The sequence below is a fragment of the Misgurnus anguillicaudatus genome, chromosome 19 (genome assembly GCF_027580225.2).
Source record: "Misgurnus anguillicaudatus chromosome 19, ASM2758022v2, whole genome shotgun sequence".
NCBI lineage: Eukaryota > Metazoa > Chordata > Actinopteri > Cypriniformes > Cobitidae > Misgurnus > Misgurnus anguillicaudatus.
The window spans coordinates 54,235,299-54,248,262 of NC_073355.2; the positions used below are offsets into that span (position 1 = coordinate 54,235,299).

Genomic DNA, 12,964 nt, shown 5'->3' on the forward strand with positions numbered 1-12,964 from the left:
TTTCTTTTTTGAATAAGGACAACTCCAAAACAAATGAAAAAATGTTTCTGCATGTTGACCACAAAAGGTACAAAACAAAAAGTTTCGAATATGCCTACCTGCAATACTGCAATATTGCCACAAGGAAACGTACGTACGTCAAGTCGGAACCTGACGTGGAGGTAAGTACTTTTCCACGTCAAAGACAAGTTTTATAAATCTGAGCGTTTGAGTGGATTTGAGCGTATGCACAGTCTTAGATCAAATCTGTGCGTAAAAACGCTTTATAAATGAGGCCCCTGGTCTCCCCTACTCGCCTGAGTTTATCAGGAGCCAGGTATGAACTGCTGGTGAGAGCAGCTCTAGTCAGGCTTCTGTTTCCTTAGCTGTCCCTGCCCGTTTACTGATATTTTTGTTAATATACTACGGTATTAACTGTTTGTAAAATTATCTTTGAATTATGTAGCGTTTATTGTTTGTTTTGAATCAAGGTTCTTGTTGCAAAGTAAATGGAGGCGTTTGGGGTCTTGGAAAGTGCATTAAGAGTCTGATTCATGTGTTCGGTCCACTTATTTAATTGAATTTTGGTTATGGGCCGTAACATTATGCATGACATTATTTTATAATCAAACCTTAATCAAACACACCTGAATGTCATTTCCAAACAGTCCTGAAGACTTCAATTAGATTTTGTAGCTGTGTTTGATTAGGGTTGGAGCTAAACTCTGCAGGGACACTGGCCCTCAGGACCAGGAGTTGCCCACCCCTGACATAAGTGAAAAGCATGTCACTTAACTCTCAAGAGATCCTAGGGACATTGTGTGCTATTCTGATTTTTATTTTTAAACCATCTTGACTGTGATTATTAAAAATTGCAAGAAGTTAATCATTTTTGATAAATTGTAGTTTTTTTAAATTGGTTTAAAATGGCCAAGCTTAGTGTATATAGGGTAAATGCAGGATTAGACATATGTCTAATCCTTATATATGTGACAGGTGGGAAAGTGATGAATTGTGATGCACCGGGCTTTAGTGCGAACAGTTTTAGCGAGTCATATGATCATGTTAGCGAGTCATGTGATCATGTTTAGCGAGTCATGTGATCATGTTTAGTGAGTCACATGACGTTCTCTCAGCTGACTGGATGTAATGCGAGTAGTATATTAGGCCACCCCGCATTTACTATTTGAAATCTGATGGTGTGACTAACTTATCACATTGAACTTGGCCGCCGGTGATCTGATACGAAGCAGGGTCCGTTGTCTGCCGCTTGATCGGCATCTTCGGCTGTATATACATGACAAGATGGATGGATAGCTTCATGAGTTTTGTTGAAGATCGTGTTAAAATTGTCTATGTGGAAACGTTGATTTCCGTCTTTATGGTATGAGATCAGTACAGACGTGATCAGGAGTAAATTGTAACCACTGTTTTCCCTATGTGTAAAACATCGATAAGTTAAGTGCGCTGCATTCAGGTTGTGTGAAACCATTTGCCTTGTATGTAAAACCACCTCCCAAATTAGTGTGTTATTGATTTATTGTTTGCTGTATACGGCGAGGCTTGTTCTTTTCTTTTGTTTCTTTGTCAGCTGGGGCTGGGAGAACACAGAGAGTAAAATATTCTGCTCGGGCTGGAACCTAGTCCGTGCTGTCGCCGTGAGGCTTGTACTAAGTGAGTGCGTGTATCGTGACATTACTAATAGTTTTGCAGTTTGTAGTGGGTTTATGGTTGATGTGCGGTGTAACTTTGAACTAATTACAGCACTTCTCATTATAGTATACAGCTTACTGCTGTGTGTATGTGGCTACCCTGTTATATCTGCTTGGGGTAGGTTATGCTATACCATCGCTAAGTCCTCTGTGTGACCCCGTTCTCAGTTGGCACCTTTTCACCCCTCGCCTTTAATGAGGTGATATTGATTTGGGGTTTTTTGGTTTGTTGTTAAGACCTAACATAGCAGCCTGCCTGACGTGTGTGCACATTTATTTGATGTCGATGTATATTGCCTCTGGAAAAAGTTAAGAACCTGTGTGATTTGATCACTCCTATGTCAAACGAAAGTATTTATACATAAACTCTATATTTCTACGACAACTAATTAAGGCATCAAAGTGTATTTCCTTTCTTTGAACACTGTGTCTACTCCCTCATTCATTCAGTTGAATACCTGATATTGGGACTCCTTGGTTTATACATTGGTTCATTAATTGTGGCCCCCCCTCTAGCGGTGATACCAGTTAGGTTGGGTTACATTTGGCGTAGTCGGGCAGGGTTGGGAGTAGTGTGTAGATCGGTTTGGCTGCTTGTTTTGTTTATTTTTTTGGAGGTGGTTGTTTAAAAGGCATTAGGTGGGAAAACAGTGGTTACTTCAAAGGGGTTCCGTTACTCATCGTACTCAAGTTGGGCTGCCTGGTCGTCAACATGTCTTTGGAAAGCATGGAGGATCAGGTGAAGAGTTTGACTGAGATGGTTAGCCAACTTAAGGCTGAAAATCAGCGGCTCCGGGGGCAGGCCGCTGGTCCTTCTAATACAGTAGATGTAGACTCTGATCCCCCCAGTAGTTCTATCACCCAAACCCCCATGGAGCATCTGGTATGTGTACCAAGAGAAAGGAAATGTCCCCGGTTCTCTGGTAAAATGTCTGTAGACAATATATCTGTAGAAGACTGGATTGAGGAGGCAAATAGATCCTTAACAACCCGTCGTATGTCTAAACTTGAGCAAGCTTTGTTTTTGTATGATTTATTGGACGGGGAAGCTAAGCGGGAGATAAATGTCTAATATATATATATATATATATATATATATAAATGTGTCTATATATATATATATATATATATTGTTTTATAAATTTTTTTGTAAATGTAGAGTTTGTTTATTATTCTCACTTTAACAGTTGAAAAAAAAAACAAGTGAGATGGTAAAATCTTTGTTTTTCATTTAGTTGCCTAATAATTCTGCACACTAATAGTTGCCTAATAATGATGTACATAGAAATATTCTCTTAAGAAAGCCAAAATTTCACTTTTACTACTTAAAGGAATAGTCTACCCATTTGCCACACCAGACTATGTCACTACCTCAACTCAGACGAATCAACACACATCTATCTTTTTTCAATGCGTGCACTGTACAGCACGTTGTGAATGTGTTAGCATTTAGCCTAGACCCATTCATTCCTATGGTACCAAAAAAAAGTTTTATTTTGTGGCACCATACTTACTGGTATAACTCCTCATGTAACAGTCTTTAAATAGGGAAAACACGGACGTGTTTGGTGGCTTCCCTGTTTGGTACCATAGGAATGAATGGGGCCAGGCTAAACGCCAACACATCCACAACGCGCTCCACAGTGCACGCACCGAAAAAAGACAGATATGCACCGACCCGTCCAAGCCGAGGCAACAACAGTCCAATATGGCAAATGGGTAGACCATTCCCCTAAATGTTCAGGTTTGAGGGTTTGTTAACATTTTGAATTGACCAAGAGCACTGTAGTTGTACAATAACAAAAGTAATCCTCCAAAAATACAACTTGCCTAATAATTCTGCACTCCCAGTAGTCTAAAAGCTTTCCCATAAGATACAATAAATTAGTTTATACTAACACTTAGGCCAAAGACTCTGGACGGTCGTAACAAAAGATATTTTAAGTTTTTTGATATTGTAACAATTGACCCGTCAACTCTCTCTACGCTTAAGTCAATATCACAATTGACCTTGAGTTTGTTGCTAGTTATTTTATTATATATTTATACACACACACACATACACACACGCAACAATCTAGAAATGGGATTTCATTGTTGAAATATCACGATTGGTCTTCAGAACAACGGTTTCAATATGGCTGTTGTACAGCTCCAAAGAACAACACAGACGGTCATAGATCTCCTAAGAAATAAACAAAAAACATGTGCTTTAACACAGCATATGAGTTCATATGAACAGCAGGAGCTCACCATAATAGATGGGCATAATGTGCCCTTTAAAGAATGTATAAGTCTCAGGTGTCTCCAAAATGTGTTCGAAGTCTTAGCTCAAAATACCCCACAGATCATTAATAATAGCATGTCCAACATGCCCCTATTTGGGTGGTAGCAAAAACGCACAGGTTTGTCTGTGTACTTTTAAAGGCGGAGTCCATGATGTTTGAAAGCCAATGTTTTATTTGAAATCACCTAAACAAACACGCCCCTACCCCAATAGAATCTGGACCTTCTGTTGATAGACCCACCCCACACATACGCAACCCGGCATTTGATTTGATTTGATTGGCTATAAGTGTGTTTTGGTAGTCGGCCCGTCTCCTCTTCCAACGCGTTTTTCAAACATCGTGGACTCCGCCTTTAAATGCAAATGAGCTATTGCTCTTACCAAAAAAGACGCTTTGGTTCAAATAAATCTGATTTCGCAAAGAACAACAAAAACTTAAAATTGCAGACAGTGTCAAACTCACTGAAGGCAGAAACACTAGTAATACAAGAATGTCAGTCAGTGGCCGTGGGCGGGGCTTTAGCAGTGCAACAACACATTGCTAAGAAAATCAAAGCAGCATGTCCAATGAGACTGTTTTGGTTTAATGGGGATTAAATTGTGTAAAATGTGTAAATTGATTTTTTCACACACTGCCAACACACATATACACTCACCTAAAGGATTATTAGGAACACCATACTACTACTGTGTTTGACCACTTTCGCCTTCAGAACTGCCTTAATTCTAAGTGGCATTGATTCAACAAGGTGCTGAAAGCATTCTTGGCCCATATTTATAGGATAGCATCTTACAGTTGATGGAGATTTGTGGGATGCACATTCAGGGCACGAAGCTCCCGTTCCACCACATCTCAAAGATGCTCTATTAGGTTGAGATCTGGTGACTGTGGGGGCAATTTCAGCACATTAAACTCATTGTCATGTTCAAGAAACCAATTTGAAATGATTCGAGATTGTGACATGGTGCATTATCCTGCTGGAAGTAGTCATCAGATGTTGGGTACATGGTGGTCATAAAGGGATGGGCATGGTCAGAAACAATGCTCAGGTAGGCCGTGACATTTAAACGATGCCCAATTGGCACTAAGGGGCCTAAAGTGTGCCAAGAAAACATCCCCCACACCATTACACCACCACCACCAGCCTGCACAGTGCTAACAAGGCATGATGGAGATGAGTGGTACCCGGTGGGGTCTTCTGCTGTTGTAGCCCATCCGCCTCAAGGTTGTGCATGTCGTGGCTTCACAAATGCTTTGCTGCATACCTCGGTTGTAACGAGTGGTTATTTCAGTCAAAGTTGCTCTTTTATCAGCTTGAATCAGTCGGCTCATTCTCCTCTGACCTCTAGCATCAACAAGGCATTTTCACCCACAGGACTGCCGAATACTGGATGTTTTTCCCTTTTCACACCATTCTTTGTAAACCCTAGAAATGGTTGTGCGTGAAAATCCAAGTAACTGAGCAGATTGTGAAATGCTCAGAACAGCTCGTCTGGCACAAACAACCATGCCACGCTCAAAATTGCTTAAATCACCTTTCTTTCCCATTCTGATATTCAGTTTGGAGTTCAGGAGATTGTCTTGACCAGGACCACAGCCCTAAATGCATTGAAGCAACTGCCATGTGATTGGTTGATTAGATAATTGCATTAATGAGAAAATGAACAGGTGTTCCTAATAATCCTTTAGGTGAGTGTATGCCCAAACGCCTTGTTAAATTGGATTTTGTGTAATAGGTGCCCTTTGAGTTATGCAGATTAACACAAGTAATACACAATATAAAAAAAACATGTCCAAAACAGTAACTAATAGGAAATCACACCTGGGCTTTTTGTGTCCGCTGGCTGCACTTGTCTTTCAGCATGTGCATCTTTTCGTTGAACTGTTTAGTTTCGTGATTTTTTTCTTCTATAAGTTTCACGACTTCCTCCCGCTTCTCATGGATTTTGTCACATTGCCTAAGGAAAAATTAATTTCAGTATAACCAGAGTTCATACACAATTTCACCAATACAGTTACATTAAGCATGATTCAACCAGTATTAAAAAAAACATTATCAAATGGTGGGTCTAAGGCATGTAGAAGTTTTGCTTATGTCAAATATGAACTGAAAAATCCACGGAAATTTAGGTGTGCAGGTTAATGGTTTTACAAGGTTTGAAAAAGTCATTTGATGAATAGCAATTTGCACTGCAATTAATTTTGACAATACATTTATTGCAAATATGCCATTTTATTTTTATTATTAATTGTTTTAAAATGTATTTTGTGAAAATGATTACAGGTGTAACGAATAAGGACTCAATTAATTCTACTGTATAAAAAAAAACACAATCTGATAGTATCACATTGCTAACAAAGGCTAAATTAAGAAAAGTTTGAAGCAAACGTTTGTTTTAACTACTTGCACAAATTTAATTCTTTATAGAAAGTACAATTCATTAAAGTGCAAAATGATCCAACAAACATGAGGGCAGTGTTGACACATAAATGCCAATATCAATTTTTTATGGTCAAGTTAATGAATATATAAACGTACCAATGAATGCTGATTGCAATTTGCCTGTGTTGACATTTCAAGCAAGGCATTTTGTTTCCAGATTATAACAGCCTAAAACTGACAATAAAGGCTCCTACAGAGTAGGGGTGGGCGATACAGCCTCAAAATTATATCATGATATTTTAAAAATATTTGTGTTAATTATGTTTATGAGGGTATAAAAATATGGAAAAGTAAAGGCATTTTCCATCCAATGAGCGGTCATTGATGACAGACTACCTAATTTGAGGTGTAAATCCTTTGTCATAAGGTGGCAGAAGCAGCATGAAAGTGAAATAGTAGTGACACGATCACACAATTTAAAATTGATTTTACATGCACTTTTGTTCGCATAAACATTAAATAAATAACATTAACATTTATCTCATGACCCCAAATGTGCCATGATTAATGTTCATCTACTTCATCACAGTGGTACAGTAGGGTTTTCCCTACATAACACAACTTCTTACCACTTCAATTTAACAGTAACTAAAGTAATTTGCACAGTGATGCTCTGTTGAGTCATTTGTTTACTTTTAGTAACACACATTGCCAGCTGCTAGAATCCCCTCCTCAAGTACCTTTGCAGCTTGGTTGTACTACTGTGGCTGACCATACTGCTCTTGCACTCAAGTGTTGTTGCTGTGTGCATTAGGAAACATAAATGCACCATACGTCATCAAAAGGTCCTCAAGCGGGCCCACATTGTCTTTACATATTTATAACACTAATACCCTATCCTAAACCTAAAATCTTGACAAACTATATATCTTTGGAAAGCTCTAAGAGTGTAGTTTTCATATTTCATCACAATTTTTGGAAAATTATGACGTAATCAGAGTCAGTTTCTAAAACGTCATGGGCCACAGGTGGACCCAATATGTTTTTACATAGGTTTAGAACAGGGTATTAGTGCTATACATAAAATATCTTGTCAAACTATTAGGGGTGTAACAATACACCAATGGCACGGTTCGGATCGGTTCACGGTTTTGGAGCCACGGTTCGGTCCGATTTGCTGTGGGTGTAGGGTTCCTGTCATTTTACCAGCAATGCTAAGGAACAATAGATTAACTTAACTTAATAATAACAACAAAAATAACTTGACTTTTTCTTTATTAACTTTTGCAAACAAACTTAAAATCAAACTTTAACTGTAGTAATGCAGGACTGTAAATAGCTGTTTATCAGGTAATGAATATCATTCCTTAGCTAAAATGCTGAAAATGTTACTGTTGAAGTCAACTAATGCATGAAATAAATGTAGGCTACTATGAATCTGTAAATCCGAGTATAATGTGGGTTTATTATCAGTAATGAACTAATCAATGTAATCATCACACCACACACACACACAAAAGGTCGCGTTAGACTTTTTCACTTTAAAAAATTCCGCCATCGCTTATTATCCGTCATTTCATGCTTTAATGATGATAATTGTTTTTGCTTACATGTTCAGTTTTAATCATGAACTTACTAAACGAGCATACAAGTTAAAATGTGTTCTCTTTTCCACAAATAAATAGAGACCATGCATGACTTTACATGTTTAACATCATGAAACAGATTAATTAATGATTTTTTTCTCGCAGTGACAGCGGAGGCGATTAAATACGCAAACTTTGTGAACAGGCAAATATAAACAAATTAAATCACTGTTGCGATTAAAATAGTAACAAACGTGTAAACACAGTGTTTGTACCTCAGACAGACAACGTCTTGTTACAGTTTTACTTTTGTTCTGGAGAATGATCTCGCGCTCTTCCATTACACTTCGGTTAACCCGATCTGACACACACACACACACAAAGTTACGACAGTGTGATTTGTCTACGCCACGAATTTCATTCCTGTACTTCACTGGAAAACCAAAATGTTCCCATACAAGAGACATAAATGTGTCCAGGGGATCTGCAATCTCAGGCGGAGCAGCCATCCTGTGATCTGCGCTCACTCCCAAGTCAAATGACATGCATGACATTATCTTGATAAACTATATATCACTGGAAAGCTCTCAGAATGTAGTTTTCATATAAGTCATCTGATGATAGAAATAATCTAGTGACAGTTTTTAGTTACATGACCCACCCCCATAGGAATGCATATTAATTTTATATATTCATAACACTATATCCTGGTATAAATCTACAGAAATGTTGACAAACAATATATCATTGGACAGCTCTAAGAATGGAGTTTTCATATTTCAAAACGTTTTAGCAGTTATAATACTATATTAACTGCTTGAGACATATGGCCTCATGTTTACATTATTACTTTTTTCATTTTTATCATTTTATTTATCAAATTATTATGCTATTGCATTATTTTTAATTATTAAAATAAATTTAAACTGCTATAACAATTTTTCTGTTAAATATTTTCACCTCCAGAAACATCAGTGAAAAACCTTACATTGTCTTCTTTAAAACAAGACCAAGATTAGGCTTTTAAACCCAACAATGCCAAAGTTATATTAATTTGAAGCTGCATATCAACTTTTCACCCCCCCCCCCCCACTCAAAAGGGTGGAATGACGGGTAAGTGGTTAAGTGAATGTAGACATGTCTAAACAACAGAAAACGCATCCAAGATGCAAAGGCATATAGGGAAGGATCCACAAGAAAAGGCACGATATTTTGAGAAATTACAATTTATAGGTGGTGCAGATCCCTACGAGTTAGCTCTCTGATGGATCCGTGACGACCTGGCGATTCTTCCTTCAGTTGCATCTCCCGATATAGTAAACTACCTGGTTTTCATGCCGAGCCCATATGTCAATGGCTATTTTAAATTTGCTATATAAATAAAGCTGACAGTGTCCTACCAAAGTGCTTTACAGTAAAATAAGCACACAGTAAAACAATAAAAGCAATAATTGTTTTTACAATGTGCTATTAAAAATATTATTATCATTACAATAGAACATTTGTTATGAGCAATTAAGCAAACTGGCATTAAGGCATTGCAGGCAAATTTTAGTTGTGTTTAAGTACATTTTGTGCCTACATTAAAAGTATACTTTTAAAAAGTACATATTAAATCTCTTTAAATAAAGCACAACAAGTAAAAGCATACTTGTTTTATACTTTATGTACTTCAGTCATATTTCTAATAAAATACTACTATTTTTTCCTGAGCTTTGCCAACTACAAGCGCCTCTGATTATGTCTTGCATTACTTTCCCTGGTTTTTAATAACTTTTGGAAGTCGATAATATTCCATATGTTTTTCTCGATCTGTCCTTTTGGTACAACCTCAAACACGGCAATAATTGACCATTTTCCTTGACGACGTTCGGGATATACTTCAGTGCCTGCGCTCGGTTGTGATGCGGAGTGCCTCCAATATGGCGACTTCCGCTCTGATGATGGGTCGTGAAAACCCTCTAGTACAAGTTTTTACCTTCAGACTTCAGGGCGAAGTTAAGAAATACTCAATGATGAACTATGTGACTTTTTTAACTGAAAAATCACAAAATTTGGAAATGTTTTAACCAAACTTGGCTTTTCACTAATAATTATTTTGGTAATTGATAATGAAGTAATCAGATTTTTTTGGTAATAAAAATACATCAGTGGGCAAAAGCATTTAAAATGACAATAATGATGAGATAATAATTGGGTTAAATAAAGTATCAAAACCAAATAAACACATGGTTTTATTGAACAACAAAATTTTATGGGGTTTATATTAATCCAGGACTTAGGGCCAATCCCATTTCTCTGTCTTACCCTTTCCCCTTACCCCTACCCCTTAGTTTTGCACGTTCACGTGAGAGTAAGGGCTATCCCAATTCTCGTTTTGATCAAGGGGTAGGGCTAAGGGCAAGTGGTAGATAGATACCCCTTAAAACCAAGAATTTCCGCGAGCTTACTTGAAACCGAGGGGTACCCAGAATACACTGCGCAACCGGCAAAAATGGCGTCCAGAGCGTCCCATAAATGTAAGTATTTTCGGCTTAATAATTAATTTAAAAATTACTAACGTCTTGTTTTGTGCTCTACACAGTCCTGTTCATATATATTTGAATTATGTTCTTAATTTAAATGTTTTAAAATTTCGCTAGTTTGCTACGCTAACGTTACGTTGCTGATTTGCACAACATTCCCGTATTTGCACAACATTCCCGTATTTCTCTAACTAGCCATGAATGGACTGCATGCTTGTCTACAGTTTTAACTGGCAGCCAGCAAACGACGATGCATGATGACGTAACCGTAACCAAGCGGTGTCTCATTTCATAGGGGTATGTTTTCACCCCTAGCGCTTAACACTTGGTTTTGAGGGACAAGGGCTAGGGGTAAGACGAAGTGGTAGGGGAAGGGGTAAGACAGAGAAATGGGATTGGCCCTAAGTCTTATTTATATTAGGACAAGGGATGCTCCGATCAGGATTTTTGCAGCCAAAACAAAGTACTGATTTGTTGTCTTCATGATCGTCCGAGACCAATGCACGATACAGATTCTTCAAGCTGATATGCAAGCTCTTTGATGACTGTAACTGTTAATATTTTTTTTAGATAAAGTAATATCACAGATGTTGCTTTTGTTATATTACTTGCAGTAATTAGGTAGCCTACATTATTGTTTTAATAGAAAATCAAATAAATAAGTACGAAAACTATTCATTCTACAAAGACCAATTTAAAATGCCTTTACTTTTAACGGGCATAAGCCTTTTTAATGAAAATAAAACACTTCAGTCTTCACTGTATGAATTAAATATACATGCATTATTTTGTATAAAGTACAACAGTTCTTCAGTGAAGAACAGACTAGATTAATCGATTACAAAAAGAATCGATAGCTGCAGCCCTACACACGCTATGTCTGCATTTCTGATGTTTATCTGGTGTACCTATAGAGTAGTATTACATCCTTTGTATCTCCAAAGAGTCTTTATTTTAATCAGATTTATAAAAGAAAGATTAGCTTCACCGAATCTTTCCGATAAAGATCGTGCGCTGAACGAGAAACTGCTGTGCACATGCGTGTCGGGTGTATGCATACAAGTGCAGATGAAAGTTTTAACTGTCATAACTTTAAAAACACTTTAAAACTTTAACTTTAAAAACTTTCGGCATGAAGATGGCCGCGATAGTGTTGTATACGCTGTTTGATAGGGATGTGAAGATGCATCATGCTGTTAGGACCGCGTCCTCATAAATAAAAAAACACTACACATATCTCTGTTAAAGCTCCCATAAAACACGCTTAGGGCTGCAACGATTCATCGAGTTACTCGATTCAAAAAATTCCTCGAGGCAAAAATTCTGCTTCGAAGCCTCGTTAAATTCCTATGATGCGCACTACACGCGCCGAGATCTGATTCACACGGACCGTTGTTCAATGTTCAGGAAGCACATCATTGCGCCAACTAAATTCAAAATGTACCACGCGCTATGGCGGAGTGAATATGTCCATAAACGGCAGAGAGAGAATGTCTAAAGTTTGGGATCATTACATTATCATTACATTCAGCATCTGAACCGAACACATCCACTGTTGTTTCACCAAGCGTCGATAAAACAAGGTAACGTAGCTTCCGCTGATTTTAATCCCATACTGTATTTGTAGCGATGTTGTTATGCGGTTTGACTAGATATGATGTATAGCTTTGATGTTTTTAAGTAGTAAACGTATTCACGTTCAATTGCAGGAGAGTACAGCTTAAAAAGAACCCCTTCACACACACACGCGTGCACTTTACAGGTGTGTGTACCAAAAAACAGCACCACAGTGCAATCATATATGGGCAACTTGTAATCTGACATATTTTGTTCAATAATAATACTCTCTGTCTTATTGGAGTTTAGCATAAAGAAGTTATTCTCTCTCACGCGAGTCAGACCGATCGCGCAATGCATCACATATGCTTAAACTTTTATGTAGCCACGCAACAATAATTTCAGCTGCATGCATTCACTGTATACAGCGGGACGTGATGTTGTGATTTTTCTAACGGATTCTTAACCTAAAATGCACCACAATGCAAGTGATGCAAACCAAATGCAGCGTTCTATTGAAAATGAATGTATGTATTTCTGCCGTACCAAAATGCAATGAAGCAACTGAACGTCTGACTGGGGTGTCACTCTTCCTCACGCACAGCACGTGTGCACAAACACAAACACAAGTGCACGTGCGTGCACACACACAGGTTGTTACCATAGCAAATATCATCCCAGAAATGATATACTATATGTTAGTAGCCTAATGGTAAATGCTGCAGGTGTAGAAATGTACATAAACCAGATATTTACTTTGACGTCAGGGCTAGATTACAGCATGAAACCTGTTGTGCATATTAATAAATTAAAGTGTTTAATTGTTGGTACTGGCACTTATAAACACTAAATGGGTAAAAATTGAAATAAATAGGCTTATTTTTTGGAGCCAAATACCAGTTTTTTTTAGAAATAAAAGCCAAATGCTTGAATA

General features: G+C 37.7%; 1 protein-coding gene across 5 annotated transcripts in view; it reads right to left on the reverse strand.

Annotated features, from left to right (window-relative positions):
• Positions 1 to 3,707: 3,707 nt before the first annotated feature.
• Positions 3,708 to 12,964, reverse strand: part of LOC129427937 (kinetochore protein Nuf2) — a 41,616-nt gene continuing 32,359 nt past the window's right edge. For all 5 annotated transcript variants that reach the window (XM_073857891.1, XM_073857889.1, XM_073857890.1 and 2 more), the window contains 2 exons: positions 5,802 to 5,937; positions 3,708 to 3,876 (listed from right to left, as the gene is read on the reverse strand). In XM_073857891.1, the coding sequence (XP_073713992.1) occupies positions 3,769 to 3,876; positions 5,802 to 5,937 (244 nt within the window). In that variant the 3' untranslated portion in view covers positions 3,708 to 3,768. The remainder of the gene's footprint in view (positions 3,877 to 5,801; positions 5,938 to 12,964) is intronic.